The sequence below is a fragment of the Dama dama genome, chromosome 19 (assembly GCF_033118175.1).
Source record: "Dama dama isolate Ldn47 chromosome 19, ASM3311817v1, whole genome shotgun sequence".
In the NCBI taxonomy this organism is placed as follows: domain Eukaryota; kingdom Metazoa; phylum Chordata; class Mammalia; order Artiodactyla; family Cervidae; genus Dama; species Dama dama.
The window spans coordinates 37,474,473-37,493,549 of NC_083699.1; the positions used below are offsets into that span (position 1 = coordinate 37,474,473).

The window sequence follows — 19,077 nt, forward strand, 5'->3', positions numbered from 1 at the left end:
GCATCTAGGTTGCTTCCATGTCCTGGCTATTATAAACAGTGCTGCAATGAACATTGGGGTACACGTGTCTCTTTCAATTCTGGTTTCCTCGCTGTGTTTGCCCAGAAGTGGGATTGCTGGGTCGTATGGCAGTTCTATTTCCAGTTTTTTAAGGAATCTCCACACTGTTCTCCATAGTGGCTGTACTAGTTTGCATTCCCACCGACAATGTAAGAGGGTTCCTTTTTCTCCGCATCCTCTCCAGCATTTATTGTTTGTAGACTTTTTGATAGCAGCCATTCTGACCGGCATGAGATGTTACCTCATTGTGGTTTTGATTTGCATTTCTCTGGTAATGAGTAATGTTGAGCATTTTTTCATGTGTTTGTTAGCCATCTGTATGTCTTCTTTGGAGAAATGTCTGTTCAGTTCTTTGGCACATTTTTTTATTGGGTTGCTTATTTTTCTGGAATTGAGCTGCAGGAGTTCCTTGTATATTTTTGAGATTCTTTGTCAGTTGCCTCATTTGCTATTATTTTCTCCCATTCTGAAGGCTCTCTTTTCACCTTGCTTATAGTTTCCTTTGTTGTGCAAAAGCTTTTAAGTTTAATTAGGTCCCATTTGTTTATTTTTGCTTTTATTTCCATTACTCTGGGAGGAGGGTCATAGAGGATCCTGCTATGATTTACGTCAGAGAGTGTTTGCCTATGTTTTCCTCTAGGAATTTCTGGTCTTACATTTAGATCTTTAATCCATTTTGAGTTTATTTTTGTGTATGGTGTTACAAAGTGTTCTAGTCTTTTACAAGTGGTTGACCAGTTTTTGCAGCACCCCTTGTTAAAGAGATTGTCTTTTCTCCATAGTATATTCTTGCCTCCTTTGTCAAAAATAAGGTGTCCATATGTGCATGGATTTATCTCTGGGCTTTCTATTTTGTTCCACTGATCTATGTTTCTGTCTTTGTGCCAGTACACACAAATTCTTTTTTCATTTAACAATACAATATATACTGTGGCAATCATACCATGTCAATACATAGAGTTTCTCATTCATTTTTTTTTTTTTACTTTTTTATTTTTTAATTTTTTTTTATCATTTTATTTTTTATTTTTATATACATAAGTTTAAGTTTAGTCGCTCAGTTGTGTCTGACTCTTTGCAACCCCATGGACTAGAGCCTACCAGGCTTCTCCATCCATGGGATTTTCCAGGCAAGAGTGCTGGAGTGGATTGCCATATTCTTCTCCAGAGGATCTTACCGACCCAGGGATCGAACCCGAGTCTCCCACATTGTAGGCAGAGGCTTTACCGTCTGAGTCACCAAGAAGTATATACATGTCTGTTCAGCTCAGTTCAGTCACTTAGTCATATCTGACTCTTTACAACCCCATGGACTGCAACACGCCAGGCCTCCTTGTCCATCATCAACTCCTGGAGTTTACTCAAACTCATGTCCATTGAGTTGGTGATGCCATCCAACCATTTCATCCTCTGTAGTCCCCTTCTCCTCCTGCCTTCAATCCCTCCCAGCATCAGGGTCTTTTCCAGTGAGTCAGTTCTTTGCATCCGGTGGCCAAAGTATTGAAATTTCAGCTTTGCCATCAGTCCTTCCAATGAACATCCAGGACTGATTTCCTTTAGGATGGACTGGTTGGATCTCCTTGAAGTCCAAGGGACTCTCAAGAGTCTTCTCCAACACCACAGTTCAAAAGTATCAATTCTTCGGCACTCAGCTTTCTTTATAGTCCAACTCTCACATCCATACATGACCACTGGAAAAACCATAGCCTTGACCAGATGGACCTTTGTTGGAAAAGTAATGTCTCTGCTTTTTAATATGCTATCTAGGTTGGTCATAACTTTCCTTTCAAGGAGTAAGCATCTTTTTATTTCATGGGTTCAGTCACCATCTGCAGTGATTTTGGAGCCCCCCAAAATAAAGTTTGCCACTATTTCCACTGTTTCTCCATCTATTTGCCATGAAGTGATGGGACCAGATGCCATGATCTTAGTTTTCTGAATGTTGAGCTTTAAGCCAACTTTTTCACTCTCCTCTTTCACTTTTATCAAGAGGCTCTTTAGTTCCTCTTCACTCTCTGCCATAAGGTGGTGTCATCTGCATATCTGAGGTTATTGATATTTCTCCTGGCAATCTTGATTCCAGCTTGTGCTTCATCCAGCCCAGCAGTCCTCATGATGTACTCTGCATATAAGTTAAATAAGTATGGTGACAATATACAGCCTTGACGTTCTTTCCCAATTTGGAACCAGTCTGTTGTTCCATGTCCAGTTCTAACTCTTGCTTCCTGACCTGCATACAGGTTTCTCAAGAGGCAGGTCAGGTGGTCTGGTATTCCCATCTCTTTCAGAATTTTCCAGTTAATTGTGATCCACACAGGCAAAGGCTTTGGCATAGTCAATAAAGCAGAAATAGATGTTTTTCTGGAACTCTCTTGCTATTTTGATGATCCAGTGGATGTTGGCAATTTGATCTCTGGTTCCTCTGCCTTTTCTAAAACCAGCTTGAACATCTGGAAGTTCACAGTTCACGTATTGCTGAAGTCTGGCTTGGAGAATTTTGAGCATTACTTTGCTAGCATGTGAGATGAGTGCAATTGTGCGGTAGTTTGAGCATTCTTTGGGATTGCCTTTCCTAGGGATTGGAATGAAAACTGACCTTTTCCAGTCCTGTGGCCACTGCTGAGTTTTCCATATTTGCTGGCATATTGAGTGCAGCACTTTCACAGCATCATCTTTCAGGACTTGAAATAGCTCAACTGGAATTCCATCACGTCCACTAGCTTTGTTCGTAGTGATACTTCCTTAGGCCCACTTGACTTCACATTCCAGGATGTCTGGCTCTAGGTGACTGATCACACCATTTTGATTATCTGGGTTGTGAAGATCTTTTTTGTATAGTTCTTCTGTGTATTCTTGCCACCTCTTCTTAATATCCTCTGCTTCTGTTAGGTCCATACCATTTCTGCCCTTTATTGAGCACATCTTTACATGAAATGTTCCCTTGGTACTTCTAATTTTCTTGAAGAGATCTCTAGTCTTTCCCACTCTATTGTTTTCCTCTATTTCTTTGCACTGATTGCTGAGGAAGGCTTTCCTATCTCTCCTTGCTATTCTTTGGAACTCTGCATTTAAATGGGTGTATCTTTCCTTTTCTCCTTTGCTTTTGGCTTCTCTTTTTTTCACAGCTATTTGTAAGGCCTCCTCAGACAGCAATTTTGCTTTTTTACATTTCTTTTTCTTGGGGATGATCTTGCTCCCTGTCTCCTGTACACGAACCTCCGTCCATAATTCATCAGGCACTCTGTCTATCAGATCTAGTCCCTGAAATCTATCTCTCACTTCCACTGTACTATCATTAGGGATTTGATTTAGCTCATACCTGAATGGTCTAATGGTTTTCCCTACTTTCTTCAATTTAAGTCTGAATTTGGCCATGAGGAGTTCATCATCTGAGCCACAGTCAGCTCCCAGTCTTGTTTGTGCTGACTGTATAGAGCTTCTCCATCTTTGGCTGCAAAGAATATAATCAGTCTGATTTTGGTGTTGACCACCTGGTGATGTCCATGTGTAGAGTCTTCTCTTGTGTTGTTGAAAGAGGATGTTTGCAATGACCAGTGCATTCTCTTGGCAGAACTCTATTAGCCTTTGTCCTGCTTCATTCTGTACTCCAAGGCCAAATTTTCCTGTTACTCCAGGTGTTTCTTGACTTCCTACTTGTGCATTCCAGTCCCCTATAATGAAAAGGACATCTTTTTTGGGTGTTAGTTCTAGAAGGTCTTGTAGGTCTTTATAGAACCGTTCAACTTCAGCTTCTTCAGCATTACTGGTTGGGGCATAGACTTGGATTACCATGATATTGAATGGTTTGCCTTGGAAAGGAACAGAGATCATTGAGTCGTTTTTGAGACTGCATCCAAGTACTGCATTTCGGACTCTTTTGTTGACTGTGATGGCTACTCCATTTCTTCTAAGGGATTCTTGCCCACAGTAGTAGATATAATGGTCATCTGAGTTAAATTCACCCACTCCAGTCCACTTTAGTTCGCTGATTCCTAAAATGTCGACGTTCACTCTTGCAATCTCCTGTTTGATCACTTCCAATTTGCCTTGATACATGGACCTAACATTCCAGGTCCCTATGCAATATTGCTCTTTACAGCATCAGACCTTGCCTCCATCACCAGTCACATCCACAACTGGGTGTTGTTTTTGCTTTGGCTCCATCTCTTCGTTCTTTCTGAAGTGATTTCTTCACTATATATACATACATACATACATACATACATATATATATATACATATATATTTTTTTTTTTGTATATAGGCTTAGTTGCCCTGTGCCATGGCATGTGGGATATTCCTGAACCAGGGATCAAATCCATGTCTCCTGCATTAGCAGGCAGATTCTTTACCACTGAACCACCAGGGAAGCCCTCTCATTCATTTTAAATCTGCATGATATTCTGTTTGGACATGCCATAAAATATTTAAGGAGTACTGTATTAAGATGGACATTTAACTTGTTTCCAACCTTGTGCTAGTTTTATTATTATCTTCTTACCTGAAATTCTCTGGGCAAATTTGATTGATTCTTCAATTGGGTCTGAGTTCACAATTTTATCGAGAATACCCAGCTTAAGTGCTTCATTTGCTGAAACATGTCTTCCTAAAAGAAAACAAAATAAAACAGAACAATGTGAAATTAAAGCAAAAGCATCACTCTCTCTAGTAGGAAGTTCACTTGTCCTAGATATAAACATCTATTACAAAATAAATAAGCACTACACCGATTGTTATAGTGGAAAATTACTGCAGAGGTAATCAGAAAACTTGCATTCAAGTTCCAACTCTACCTGTACTATTTGTGTGAGCTATACTAGAACCACAATTTCTTCGTTGGTAAATGACAATAATTATGCTTACCTGAGTAATTATGAGTATTAAGTGAAAATAAAACAGTTTCCTTACATTCTTTAAATCTCCATAGAAGCACTTTATAAATTATAAATCTCTATATAATATATAAGAGGATTGAGTCTTTATAATAATACAGGTAAAAAATAAAAGAGGTAGTAAGAAAACAACAGTAGTAGTACTACCTATTCTTATACTAACATTTACCAAATGTTGCCACTGATTATGAAGAGTCCTCAAACATAAATATAGTTGGATTGACAGCAGGAAAGCATTATTAACTTGATACTATATAAGATACATTCAAAATGTCACAGGAAAATAGGGTGGACCTTTGCATTTTTTGGCTACCCAGCATCTCAACTCCTTCCTTAGTTTGTGAAATTGCTAATGAGTGAGCTTTGGAACTAAAAAGGAAGCTAAAAAGGAAGTAGAGATGATCAGACAATTGTTTCTTCAGACCTGGCACCAGGGTGTGGCCCATAATCCCAAACTGGACAAATGGAGTGCTTAATTGATGGTTTTTAGCTGAAGTAAACAACAAACAATCTGATTTTGCAGGTGGTGACACCTACTGTCCACCATCAGGTGGTGCCAGGAGCACCTACTGTTCATAGGTGGCACTGGCAGCCTCTGGCATAATAATAGATTGGAAGCTCTAGGGACTTACAGAAGTTTGATGAGGGTTAGCATCACTCTCAAGTTCTTCAACGGGTATAAACACGTAATTAGATCTGCATATTCTGAAGTAGGAGGTTAAGGAATATAAGCATTCCTCAACACAAGGGCAGAAGGAGAGACAGTGACACCCAGCTTGCTTGCCAGCATCATCTGGGCTTCTGAAGTGTTTGTGCATGCTAACTTGCTTCAGGTGTATCCAATTCTTTGCGACCCCATGGACTGTAGGCTGTAGGCCAGGCTCTTCTGTCCATGGAATTCTCCAGGCAAGAATACCAGAGTGGGTTGCCATGTTCTTCTCCAGAGGATCTTCCCAACCCAGGAATTGAACTTGCATCTCTTGTGTCTCCTGCATTAGCAGGTGGGTTCTTTACCAGTAGCGCCACCTTGGGCTTCTGAAGAGCAAGCACCGAATCAGTCTTGCAGGCACAACTCCTCCATAGTCTTCGCTGCCCTTCCAGAATGTTGGTGGATGCCATCTCCGAGACAAACCCTTCATTCCTGGTTCTTATTAGTGCTTCAGGAACTACCAATGGGTTTTCTTGATCAGATAGACAATTCAGTGATTTTTGGCAGGGGTTACACTCTGTAACAGCAACATTTGGGCAGTCTGCTGGAAATGCCTCTGAAGGCAGGCCTCCAGATCTCCTCTTGGGGTGAGGAGGACAGTGAGCGGTGGGTAAGTGGCTTCAAGGGTGAAGTCTCCCAGGTATAAAACCACTTAAGTGAGGTTTGAGTGAATCAGACTCCCCACATTAAGGGGCCCAAAGGGACACAGAATGGAATATGAAAACGTGGCTACTAAAAGGATCTTTGGGGCAACTGAACAGCGGAGACAAGAGATGCCCACAGGATGGACTGAAAATTCCTTCAGCTGTAATGATTTCTTCTGACCTGGATTTCACAAAAGTTGGGAGTACTGCTACTGTTTGTACGGAGTCAATGAGATTTCAGGTGCTTTTATTCTGTTTCAAGGACCTGAAGAGACAGCTCTGTATTTCCAACCCAAATGCTCATGCTGAGATTTGAACTTGTTCTTTCTTATGCTGCTCTGAGTGTAGACAATAACCACTGTTCAATCTAATGAGAGCCAAACCTTGATCTACTACAAAGAGACTGGGGTAACTTGAAGTTGAGACTTCTCCAAGCCAGGTAATCTCATTTTTTTTTTTCCAGTTTCCTTTGTGGCTTCTTTTCCAACCTTCAGAAAAAAATTTCTACACAGAACCCTTGCCAGATACCATTTTAAAGTCCCCCTAAAATTATAGAGACTACTTAAAAAAACAGGTACATGATTCTAATGTTAGCATTCTTCTCACTCATTGTGACCTTTTCTGTGCAAATCAAAATCCATCATATTCTTACTGTTTTTACCTCTTCTCTCCATCATGTTAAAAATAGTGATATTTCTATAAGCAGCAGTGTTTTGAAAAAAGTGAATCCTAGACCACTTTTTTGCTTTTTGTCAAAGAAGCCAGGTTCCTTCCTGATTTCCTTCAAGATATCCTTACCTTTCAGGCTTAATACTGAAAGCAGGAACACACAATTCCTCAGTATTCCTCAAATGCTTTAATTTCTATCAACATAAACCTTAGAATTCACAGACTCATTTCACACTGTTATGAATTCCCACCAAATTTTATGCTTCTCTGCTTCCTTTCTATTTTACCTTTACAGAATGAACCCTCTCGTGTGCTTTGAATTTCTGTAGTATGTTGTGTTGACTGTAAGCATTCTCTTGTGAATTCTGCATTAGGGACTTAGAACAGTTCACATTCTTTTTTTTTTTTTTTTTAGTTCACATTCTTAAAATTGCAGTTACCCTACCATTGTAAATTAAAGCAATTTCTAATCTATTTTATTGAAGACAAAAAATTTAGTTTTCCTAACTCCCCTTTCAAGTGCTATAGAATTTATAACACCTCCTCATTTAAAGGAGGAAAAAAGCCATTTTAGACTTTAGTCTAAATTATATATTAGTAACAGTATAAATTATACATTATTAATGATATACTAGTAATAATATAGACTCACATTATTTTCTAATTTGGACCATGAGTGCATAGTTCTGTATTGTAGTTTCTATGTCAAAGCACAAGTGTTTTGATTAGCAGTTCTCAAAATTTTTAGTCTTGGGACCCCTTTGTACTCTTAAAAATTATGGAATACTCTAAAGAGGTTTTGATTATGTGGGCTATTTCTATCAATATTTACTATATTAGAAATCATAACTGAGAACTTTAAAAATGTGCCTTCATTAAATCACTTTAAAATAATCATGATAAACCTATTACATATAAACATTAATAATTTTATGCACATAATCCTACTTTAAAAATTTAGTGAGAAAAGTGTCATTGTTTTATATATTTTTTAAATTTCTTTAATTTCTGGCTTAATAGAAGATAGCTGGGTTTTCATTTTTGCTTCTGCATTCAATCTGTTTTGATACGACATGGTATAAAATAACCTCTGGAAAATTCCACTGTATATTTGTGAGAAAATGAGAGTGGAAAATGCAAATAACATCTTATTATTATGAAAACAGTTCTGACTTCAAGGACTGCCTCCCCTCCAGCCCCCAGTACCCCACACAATGGTCTTAGGTACACCTAGGAGTCTGTGGGTCACACTTTAACAACTCCTGATTTGGACCACATTTAAAGACCATGTAGCATCTTAGTATATGAATGTTCCATACATTTAGAATTTATTTGTGACTGGAGTGATTTTAGCTATTTGAGAGTAACCTTTTGTTGTATTTTGTTTTTATCCTTCCTTTGGAAGCTTGCAGGATTCTATTTCCTGGAAGTTTAAAATCTTTATCAAAACACAAGGCATTGATATTTCATCAGATCTTCCAGGAAAATGGTGTGCCGGCTAAAATACAATCTCTGATTCTTTTATGTATCTGAAGAGTTTCTTCTATTTTGCCCTTTGATTATTGCTTCTCCCATTTTTGCTTTGTGCTCTGGAAGCGTTTATTATTCGTAGCAGAGACCTCTATTACAGACCTTCCATGTCTGCTGCCTTCATTTACATTTTATGTATCTTTTAAAAAAATTCTTCTGAATTCTATAAGTGGGTATCTATCCTCCATGTTGCTGATTCAGTAGTCTGTTCTATTGCATCCTTTTTCTAATGCTTCAAAAATTATTTTGGCTAACATATTGATTTTAAACAGGTTTTTTATTTAATAAATAATATATTTTCTTTTCTAATTCAGAATATTGTGAATTTTATAACCTTTTTCTTTTCTTTAATCTGTTTCAACAGACTCAATTTATGTTTCATTTTTCTAATGTTGTAGAATATTTTCATAGATTTTAGGTTGAGTGTTAAAAGTTTTGTCTGTTAGTTTGTCTTAGTCATGAATTAATGTTTGCTCATATGTATTACTGGTGACTGGGAGCCCTGGGTACTAAAACTTGCCCTTAATATCTTATTTGAATACAGAGAAAACCCACCTGGACCAACTAAATCTGAAAGGCTGGCAGGATAAAGATATTACTTGCAATTTCTCCCTCCGTACCCTGGGTGTGCTTCAGTGAACAAGGGAGATGGGACCTAGAAAACGACAGCAGAAGGAAGGACAGGGCACTTGTAGTTCTCCACCTCTGAATGGACTGAAAACACCAGGGATGAACTGCAATGTGCCCAAGCACATCTTTTATGGTTACTGCTGAAGATTCAGTTATTTCAGATGGCATTTTAGGGAAATTGTGGAGAAGCGGCAGTTGTTGTAATTGCTCCACTTTTCCAGTATTACCTCTCATGGTTTTCAGAAGAACAGAAAAGGTTAGCTAAAGGTTAATTTAATCTAAATTTATTTACATATCAATTTCCTACAGGGCAGTGCCTACAAAGCTGGTGTTTTTCCCCATTAACATCAGTAGGGAATCTTCAACTTCTAGTAACAACTTTTTTTCTTTTTAGCATCCTTTCTCAGGAAAAATGTTTTCCAGAAGCAAGATGTCAGGAATCTAAAATAGGTCAGCAAATTGTGCTCCTTCCAGAGGGTCGGGGAGAGAATCCATTTCCTTGGCTTTTCTAGTCTCTAAAGGCTGCCCACATTTATTCTTCTCTTCCTCCATCTTCAAAGCCAATTTGTACCATCTTCTTTCCTCTCTGACCTCTCTCCTTACACTTCTAAGGACCCTTGAGATAAGCTGGGCCCACTAGAAAATCCAGAATAATCTCACATCTTAAGACTCTTAATTTAATCACATTTGCAAGGTCCCTTTTGAACATAAGATAATATATTCACAGGTTCTAGGGATTAGGACATGGACATCTTAGAGAGGGGCATGGTTATGCCTACCACAGTTACCATTTATAAAATATCTCCTAGGTGACAGGTACTCTACCAGAAGCATGTCATGTAATTTCATTATTCCTTAGAACAACTATGTGGTTGTTTTACTGATGAGAAAATGAAGACCAAGATGAGTTTGGATGATCTTGCTTCTGAATTCCAGGCCAGTCTATCCAACTGTCTACTTGACAACTCCACTTGGATGTCAAACTTAACATGTCCAAAACTAAGCACTTGCAATTCTTCCCTACAACCTGTTCTACCAGCAGAAATCCCAATCTTGGTAGTGGCACCATCCTTCCAGCTGCTCAGGCCACTTGAATCATTCTTCTCTCTCCACTCTCTCAGCTCTACATTTGATAGGTCACAAAATCCCGGTTGGCTCAAAATATACCCAGAATTTGACCGTGTCACACCATTTACATTGTTACCACTTAGGTCTACATTTCCATCATGGCTTCCTTGGATTGTTAAAGCAGCCTTCTAATCAGTCTTCCTATTTCTGCCCTAACTTCCCATCAGTATATTTTCAATAGCCAGAGTGATCTTGTAAAACACATAAGTGACAGCATGTTACTCTTCTGCTTAAAACACTCCAATGCTTTTCTACCTCATTTGGCAGAAAAGTCAAAGTTCTCTCTATAATCTTCAAGGCCTTATAGGATGTGACTTCACCCGAACTACTCTTTCCCTTATCACCTCACTCTAGCGTCATTGACCTTCTTCCTATTCTTTGAAATTTCCAAGTGAGCCCTACCTCAGGGCTTGGTATTTGCTATTTTCTCCATGTGAAATATCTTCCACTAGATATTGGCAAAACAAGCTTCCTCCATCCCTCAGGTCTTCACTCACATTCATTTCGTAGGAAAGCCTTTCCTAGCTATCCTACCTACAAAATTTTACCCACCCCCCAGCCTATCATTTCACATTGCCCTTTTCTGCTTTATGTTTTCTCCTCAGCACTTGTCCCCATTGAATCAACCTGATATATTACTTACATAATAGGTAGCCATGGCATTTAGTACGAGTAGACAGCATGGTAGCTGGTCACCAAAATGACCTGCCATGTGTTTGACCTCTGGGTATTTAAGCTCCCCTCACAAGCTGAATAGGAAAGACTTTTATAATCAATAGGATAATTCAGAAAAGATGGCATGGGACTCCAAAGCTAGGTCATAAAAGACACTGCAGTCTTTGCCATGCTCCCTCTTGGACCAGTCACGCTAGAGGAAGCCAGCTTCCATGTTGTGAGGAAATACAGGAAACTCTAGGGAGAGGCCCACATGGAGAGAAAATGAAGCTTCTGCCACTGTCAACAGGAACCAGCAATTCATGTGACGGAGCCATCTCAGAAGTAGATGCTCCAGCCCCATTCAACTTTTCAGATGACTGTGGACCCAGTCAGTGTCTTGGCTACAACCTCAAGAGAACCCTTGAGCTAGAACTCAACTAAGCTGTTCCAAAATTACTAACCCACAGAAACAAGGGAAGAAAAAACACTGCCAATCAAACCATGACTCCAATGAATATGAGTCATCTTGAGTTCAAAGATGTGGATACCACTGTGCATTTTTGAACAGATGAAATAAAATAATGATAATTATTCTTATTGTTGCTGTTTTCTATATATAATCTCTATAAGGGCAGGAGTTTTGGTAGGTCTGATTTGCTGCTATAGGTCTACTGCCTGCAACAAGGCCCAGCACGTGAGAAAAAAATTAAACAGCTATTGCATAAGTAAATAAAAATTAATTTGTACAAAGCATACTGTTCATATGTACCACAGCTGGGATTCAAGCTCAAGTCTTTTTTTTTTTTTTCCATTTATTTTTATTAGTTGGAGGCTAATTACTTTACAATATTGTAGTGGTTTTTGCCATACATTGACATGAATCAGCCATGGATTCACATGTGTTCTCCATCCTGATCCCCCCTCCCACCTCCCTCCCCATCCCATCCCTCTGGGTCATCCCAGTGCACCAGGCCCGAGCACTTGTCTCATGCATCCAACCTGGGCTGGTGATCTGTTTCACCCTTGATAATACACATGTTTTGATGCTGTTCTCTCGAAACATCCCACCCTCGCCTTCTCCCACAGAGTCCAAAAGTCTATTCTGTACATCTGTGTCTCTTTTTCTGTTTTGCATATAAGGTTATCGTTACCATCTTTCTAAATTCCATATATATGCGTTAGTATACTGTATTGGTCTTTATCTTTCTGGCTTACTTCACTCTGTATAATGGGGTCCAGTTTCATCCATCTCATTAGAACTGATTCAAATGAATTCTTTTTAATGGCTGAGTAATATTCCATGGTGTATATGTACCACAGCTTCCTTATCCATTCGTCTGCTAATGGGCATCTAGGTTGCTTCCATGTCCTGGCTATTATAAATAGTGCTGCGATGAACACTGGGGTGCACGTGTCTCTTTCAGATCTGGTTTCCTCAGTGTGTATTCCCAGAAGTGGGATTGCTGGGTCGTATGGCAGTTCTATTTCCAGTTTTTTAAGGAACCTCCACACTGTTCTCCATAGTGGCTGTACTAGTTTGCATTCCCACCAACAGTGTAAGAGGGTTCCCTTTTCTCCACACCCTCTCCAGCATTTATTGTCAAGCTCAGGTCTTTAATTCTAAAGCTTGTGCTCTTTTTATTGCCTATTCCTTGGGATACAGTCTGTTACCAAGATGTTCATCTTATTTTTACTCAATCCTCCTGTTTTACTAGAAAGTCAGATATAGGAATAATAATATATAGCTAACATGTATTACCATGTGTCAGACTGTTCTAAGCACACTGTATTCATTAATGCATCTGATCTTCATCATACCACCATATGGTAGGTACTGCTGTTATATACATTTATGAGGAAACTAAGGCACAGAGAGGTAAAGTGATTGACCCAAAGTCTCATATTATTTCTGTTTGGAGTAAACAGTGATGCATGTGCTATCTTCCAACCTTACTTCAACTGGAAATATCTTTTATGTCTTTTAATATTTGGTAAATGCAGGGTTTCTAAGGGCTTCTTTGGTGGCTCAGCTGGTAAAGAATCTGCTTGCAACGCAGGAGACCCTGGTTTGATGCCTGGGTTGGGAAGATCCATTAGAGAAGGGGTAGGCTACCCACCCCAGGATTCTTGGACTTCCCTGGTGGCTCAGCTGGTAAAGAATCCACCTGCAATGTGGGAGACATATTTTCTAGTGTTGCACTGTTCACATTCCCTATTGAAAGATTACAACTTCTATTTGAAGCTAATATCTTCACACCTGGGAAATGAAAAATTCAGTCATTTCCAAACTAAAACTTGAAATCTTTCCTTGGAAATTCTAATTTTAGTTCTTGTTTTATATTATGATTTCTAAGTAAGATCTGAATATAATGCACCCTATGCAAAAGCAGTGTCTATGAGTAGACTCTTAAACGTGATTAGGGCTTTGTATATACTTTCATCTAGAAGGCACACATATTTGATCTTCATGGTAACTTTTGAGAAGCTCTCAGGAAAGATATTCTTTCCATTTTAGAGATGAGAAAATGGACATCAAAGAGGTTAAAGTATCCTCATAACATTAAATGGGTAGGAGACTATCAAGCCAGAATGTTTCTAAATCCTTGTCCATTTCCTCACATTGATCCAGGCTGCCATTGGCAGAGTTAGTACTCACCTGAGATAATCAAGTCAAGTGCAGCAGGCACTCCAATAAGTCTGGGGAGAAGTTGGGTTCCTCTTGCACCAGGAAGGACTCCTAGTGTGACTTCTGGGAAGCCAACTTGAGCCTATCAAAGATTGAAGGTATAAAGGTCGTTAGAATGAGATGATACATTCAGAGTCAAGGCAAGCATTCCCTTGGGTTTCTCACACCCTCAAAAACATTGTTGCACAGAATTCAGTGAAAGTTTCTACAGAGGAAATCAGTGTATACCCTCTCCTTTAATAATAGCAAAAACAGAACTGTGCCATCGCTAAGTCTTCATGTTGAAATACATCCCAGCTCCTTACACACTTTCTTCTCTGATTCTATTATGACCTGTCTCAGCCAACCCAAATAATAATCTCCAGAAACAGCTCTATGGAGCCTTGAAGGAGCCAAGCAGCCAAGAAATTTTTTTAAAAATCCAAAAATTGGGAAAGAATATTTTCTAATCATATGTCTGGACTATATAAAGAACTTTTAAAACTCAACAATAAAAACACAAATGATCCAATTAAAATGGGCAAAGCATCTGAACAGACATTTCTCCAAAAAGATACAAATGGCTAATAAACACATGAAAAGATGTGCAATATCATTAGCTGTCAGGGAAATACAAATCAAAACTACCACATACCACTTCATAACCACTAGGATGGCTGTAATAAAAAAAAAAAAAAGACAGACAATAACAAGTTTTAGAGAGGATGTGGAGAATACAAAACTCTCATACATTGCTGGTGGGAATGTAAAATGCCACATTCACTTTGGAAAACAATTTGGCAGTTTCTCAAAGATTAACCATAGAGTTTCCATATGACCCAGCTATATAAGATCATGGTATCTGATCCCATCACTTCAAGGCTAATAGATAGGGAAAAAAGTAGAAACAGTGGTAGATTTTATTCTCTTTGGGCTCCAAAATAACTGCAGATGGTGACTTCAGCCATGAAATTAAAAGACACTTGTTCCTTGAAAGAAAAGCTATGACAAACCTAGATTGTGTATTAAAAAGCAGAGACATCACTTTGCCTACAAAGGTTCATCTAGTCAAAGATGTAGTTTTTCCAGTAGTCACATACAGATGTGAGAGTTGGACCATAAAGAAGGATGAGCTCTGAAGAACTGATGCTTTCAAATTGTGGTGCTGGAGAAGACTCTTGAGAGTCTCTTGGGCAGCAAGGAGATCAAACCAGTCAATCCTAAAGGAAATCAACCCTAAATATTCATTAGAACTGATGCTGAAGTTGGGGCTTCAATACTTTGGCCAACTGATGTGAAGAGCCAACTTATTAGAAAAGACCCTGATACTGGGAAAGATTGAGGGCAGGAGGAGAAGTGGGTGACAGAGGATGAGAAGGCTGGATGACATCACCAATTCAATGGACATGAGTTTGAGCAAAGTCTGGGAGATAGTGAAGGACAGAGAAGCCTGGCATGCTGCAGTCCATAGGGTCACAGAGAGTCAGATACAACTTAGCAACTGAACAACAACAACCCACCTATTCCACTCCTATATACATAACCAAAAGAAATGAAAACATGCCCACAAAAAAACATTTGTGCAAAAATTTTCATAGCATCATTATTTACAAATCCAAGAAAGGAGAAACAATCCAAATGTCCATCAAGTAATGAATGGATAAAGAAAATATGGTATATCCATAAAAAGAAATATTCAGTCGTGGGAAGGAAAGAAATACTAATGACATGCTACAATGAAAGAAATAATGCTGAGTGGAAAAAAACAGACACAATATATTATACGGTTCCATTTTCATGAAATGTCTATGTCAGGGAACGTTTAACAGGAGGATTCCTACATGCTGTTTCTCATAAATCCTCTGTTCCTTATCAGTCCCTGGCAACAGGAACGAGTGGAACAGCAAGCCACTCCCAGGACTGAGGTTATATTAAGTGATAATAATATATTGATGCTTATGGGCATGCAATGTATAATGATATAATTTGTGACAATAACAATATAAAGCAAGTGTATAACAGAACTGTAAGGGAGCAAATTTTTTGCATACTATTGAACCTAAGTTGGTATGAATCTGAACTAGTTTATTGCAAATTAAGATGTTAATTATAATCCCCAGGGCAACCACCACTAAGAAAATAACTAGAAAATATACAGTAAAAGAAAAGATAAGAGAATTAAAAGGGTACCAGAATTTGTCCATTTAATACAAAGAAAAGTATTAATGGAGGAATTGAAGAATTAAAAGAAATATAAGATGTAGAAAACAAATAGGAAAATGGCCAAAGTCCTTCCTAATCAGTAATTATGTTAAATGTAAATAAATGGTAGACACTGGTAGAATGGATAAAAAATACCTAATAATAATTTAAATATGGTATTAGTAGAAAATAGAATATAAGTGAAGTACAGTAAAATTCCATAGTTTTTTTTTTTTTTTAAAGAAAGGTTGCAAAGAAAAATAAATGTAAGAAAAAATGTGACACAGGAAAAGGATCAGAATGAAAAAAGATAAAATGTGAATAGCAGTTATTTCTGAACTGTGAGTTTATGGTGACCTTAATATAAAGATGACTTTCTTGTATTTTACAGTCTATTACAATGATGAATATTATCTTTATTATCAGAAAATATATTACTTATAAAAGTATTACTGTTGTAAGGCAGGCATCACAAACTTCAATCTATATGTCTAATAACCTAAATTAAATCTATTTTCAGAAATAAATGGATTTACTAATTGTGTGCTGTTTTCAATAGGAACTTGTCTTCTTAAGTACTAATAATTATGAGACCACAAAACTGAAATGTTTGATATAAGAAATGAAAATTTAAATAAACATGCATACTCAGAAGTTAAGTCCAAATATTTAATACTTCCTACTGTATAAGCATGGCTTAGTGAAATTTGATGTGGGCAATAGCACTGTACAGGAGTTCTCCCTTATCTAGTGGTTCACAGGGAGGGCCAAGGGCTAGTGAAGCGTCAGTCACAGGTCAGGGTAGCAGCTATTTATCAACTAGAATGGACATAATTCAACATTTCAACAACAAGTACCACTGTACTGGTATATAACAGCTGAACACCAGTGCTAGAAATGTCTGAGAGCTGTCAACCAGTAAGCTAACCATTTACAGAGATCACCCCTGGTGCTTATGACAACATTTAATGCTTGCTTTAAAGAGAAGCTCCTACATAAATTCCTGTATGGATCCCCTCTCTTACCTCTGCATGGGCAATTCTATAGTGACAGCCCAGGGCCAGCTCCAGTCCCCCTCCTAAAGCCACCTTTTGGATAGCTGCCACCACGGGTTTCTTGTTTCTCTGTATTTCATCTACTATATCTCCCAGGTATATGCCAAAGGTCTGACGAGTTTTGAATTGTCTAATATCGGCACCTAAGAACACAGAGAATAGGGAAAAAGAGAGTTGAGGAAGGCTTAGGCTTTGCTATTTAACAATAGACTATCAGATAGCACTTAAGGAATCTCAGATCTCTTTGGATCCCTGAAACACTTTATCCTTTGGCTGCAGACGCAGTAAAGCAACAAGTAACCTGAAAAATGTAGAATGATATGAAAGTCATCAAATATTTATCAGAAGTCCTATAATCTAAAATCTGTTTTTCCACATGACAGTAATAACTCTACCTTCAGAAAAATTTGCAAGTTCAGAGAAAGGAAGCAAAGATTCTGAGATTGAGTTAGCCCCTCCCCATTTTTGGCATGATATTGCTCAACAATTCTTTTCACAGCCATTTAGACCCGTATCTTTTTTAAGGGCATCAGTTCAGTTCAGTTCAGTTCAGTTCAGTTCAGTCACTCAGTTGTGTCCAACTCTTTGCGACCCCATGAATTGCAGCATGCCAGACCCCCCTATCCATCACAAACTCCCAGAGTTTACTCAAACTCATGCCCATCGAGTTGGTGATGCCATCCAGCCATCTCATCCTCTGTCGTCCCCTTCTCTTCCTGCCCCCAATCCCTCCCAGCATCACGGTCTTTTCCAATGAGTCAACTCTTCCCATGAGGTGGCCAAAGTATTGGAGTTTCAGCTTCAACATCAGTCCTTCCAATGAACACCCAGGACTGATCTCCTTTAGGATGGACTGGTTGGATCTCCTTGCAGTCCAAGGGACTCTCAAGAGTCTTCTCCAACACCACAGTTCAAAAGTATCAAGTTTTCGGCACTCAGCTTTCTTCACAGTCCAACTCTCACATCCATACATGACCACTGGAAAAACCATAGCCTTGACCAGACGGACCTTTGTTGGCAAAGTAATGTCTCTGCTTTTTAATATGCTATCTAGGTTGGTCATAACTTACCTTCCAAGAAGTAGGCGTCTTTTCATTTCATGGCTGCAGTCACCATCTGCAGTGATTTTGGAGGCCAAAAATGTAAAGTCTGACACTGCTTCCACTGTTTCCCCATCTACTTCCCATGAAGTGATGGGACCAGATGCCATGATCTTAGTTTTTTGAATGTTGAGCTTTAAGCCAACTTTTTCACTCTCCTCTTTCACTTTCATCAAGAGGCTTTTTAGTTCCTCTTCACTTTCTGCCATAAGGGTGGTGTCATCTATATATCTGAGGTTATTGATATTTCTCCTGGCAATCTTGATTCCAGCTAGCATCAGTTATTACAATATAAAACCTCATAAAATGCAGACATATTTGTGAGTTATATGTTGATCAACCAGGTTAGAATTACATTTTTCTGATAGACTCTTTTGCAATCAATGAAAGTAACATTTACTGGTTTTCCTAGTTACAAAAATAATACTCATTATAAAGGGACTTCCCCCATGACCCAACAGGTGAAAATTCTGCCTGCAATCAGGAGACACAGGAGACACGGCTTGGATCCCTGGATCAGGAAGATCCCTTGGAGAAGGAAATGGCAACCCACTCCAGTATTCTTGCCTGGAAAATCCCATGGACAGAAGGAGCCTAGCTGGCTACAGTCCATGGAGTTGCAAAGAATCGGACCACAACTGACAGATCAAACATATCCATTATAGAAATTTTGAAAAATACACAAGATTATAAAGGACATTAATATTACTCCAAATATACACACAGAGATAACAATGTAATATTTTGGTGAAGTCTGTTTTTTCCCAATGCATATATGTAAATTACTTTGTGATCTTAAGTAGCCTCACAGAATGAGTTGGGAGATGTACTGGACTGAATAGTGTCCACCTGGAACCCATGGATATGATCTTATTTGGAAATACAGTCTTTGCAGATATAATCAGGTAAAGAAGAGGTCATACTGGATTAGGATGGGTCTGTGTAAGATCAGGGAAATATGGACACAGAGGAGAAAGCCAAAAGAAGACAGAGGCAGGGATAGGAGCAATGCAGCAATAAGCCAAGGAATGCTAAGGATTGCCAGCCACCAAGGAACTAGAAGAGGCAAGGAAGGAGACTTCCCTGGAGCCTTTGGAGAAAGAATGGCCTTGCAGGACTTCCCTGTTGGCTAAGTG

At 38.7% G+C, this 19,077-nt stretch overlaps 1 protein-coding gene across 2 annotated transcripts in view; it reads right to left on the reverse strand.

Moving 5' to 3' along the window:
- The window catches only part of EHHADH (enoyl-CoA hydratase and 3-hydroxyacyl CoA dehydrogenase), a 54,692-nt gene that overhangs the window by 20,923 nt on the left and 14,692 nt on the right, over nucleotides 1-19,077 (reverse strand). Inside the window, exons 3-5 of one of the 2 annotated variants that reach the window (XM_061166744.1) lie at nucleotides 16,812-16,984; nucleotides 13,576-13,687; nucleotides 4,562-4,666 (exon numbers count right to left, since the gene is read on the reverse strand). In XM_061166744.1, coding sequence (XP_061022727.1) covers nucleotides 4,562-4,666; nucleotides 13,576-13,687; nucleotides 16,812-16,984 — 390 coding nt within the window. The remainder of the gene's footprint in view (nucleotides 1-4,561; nucleotides 4,667-13,575; nucleotides 13,688-16,811; nucleotides 16,985-19,077) is intronic. The other variant, XM_061166745.1, reaches the window with a different exon arrangement.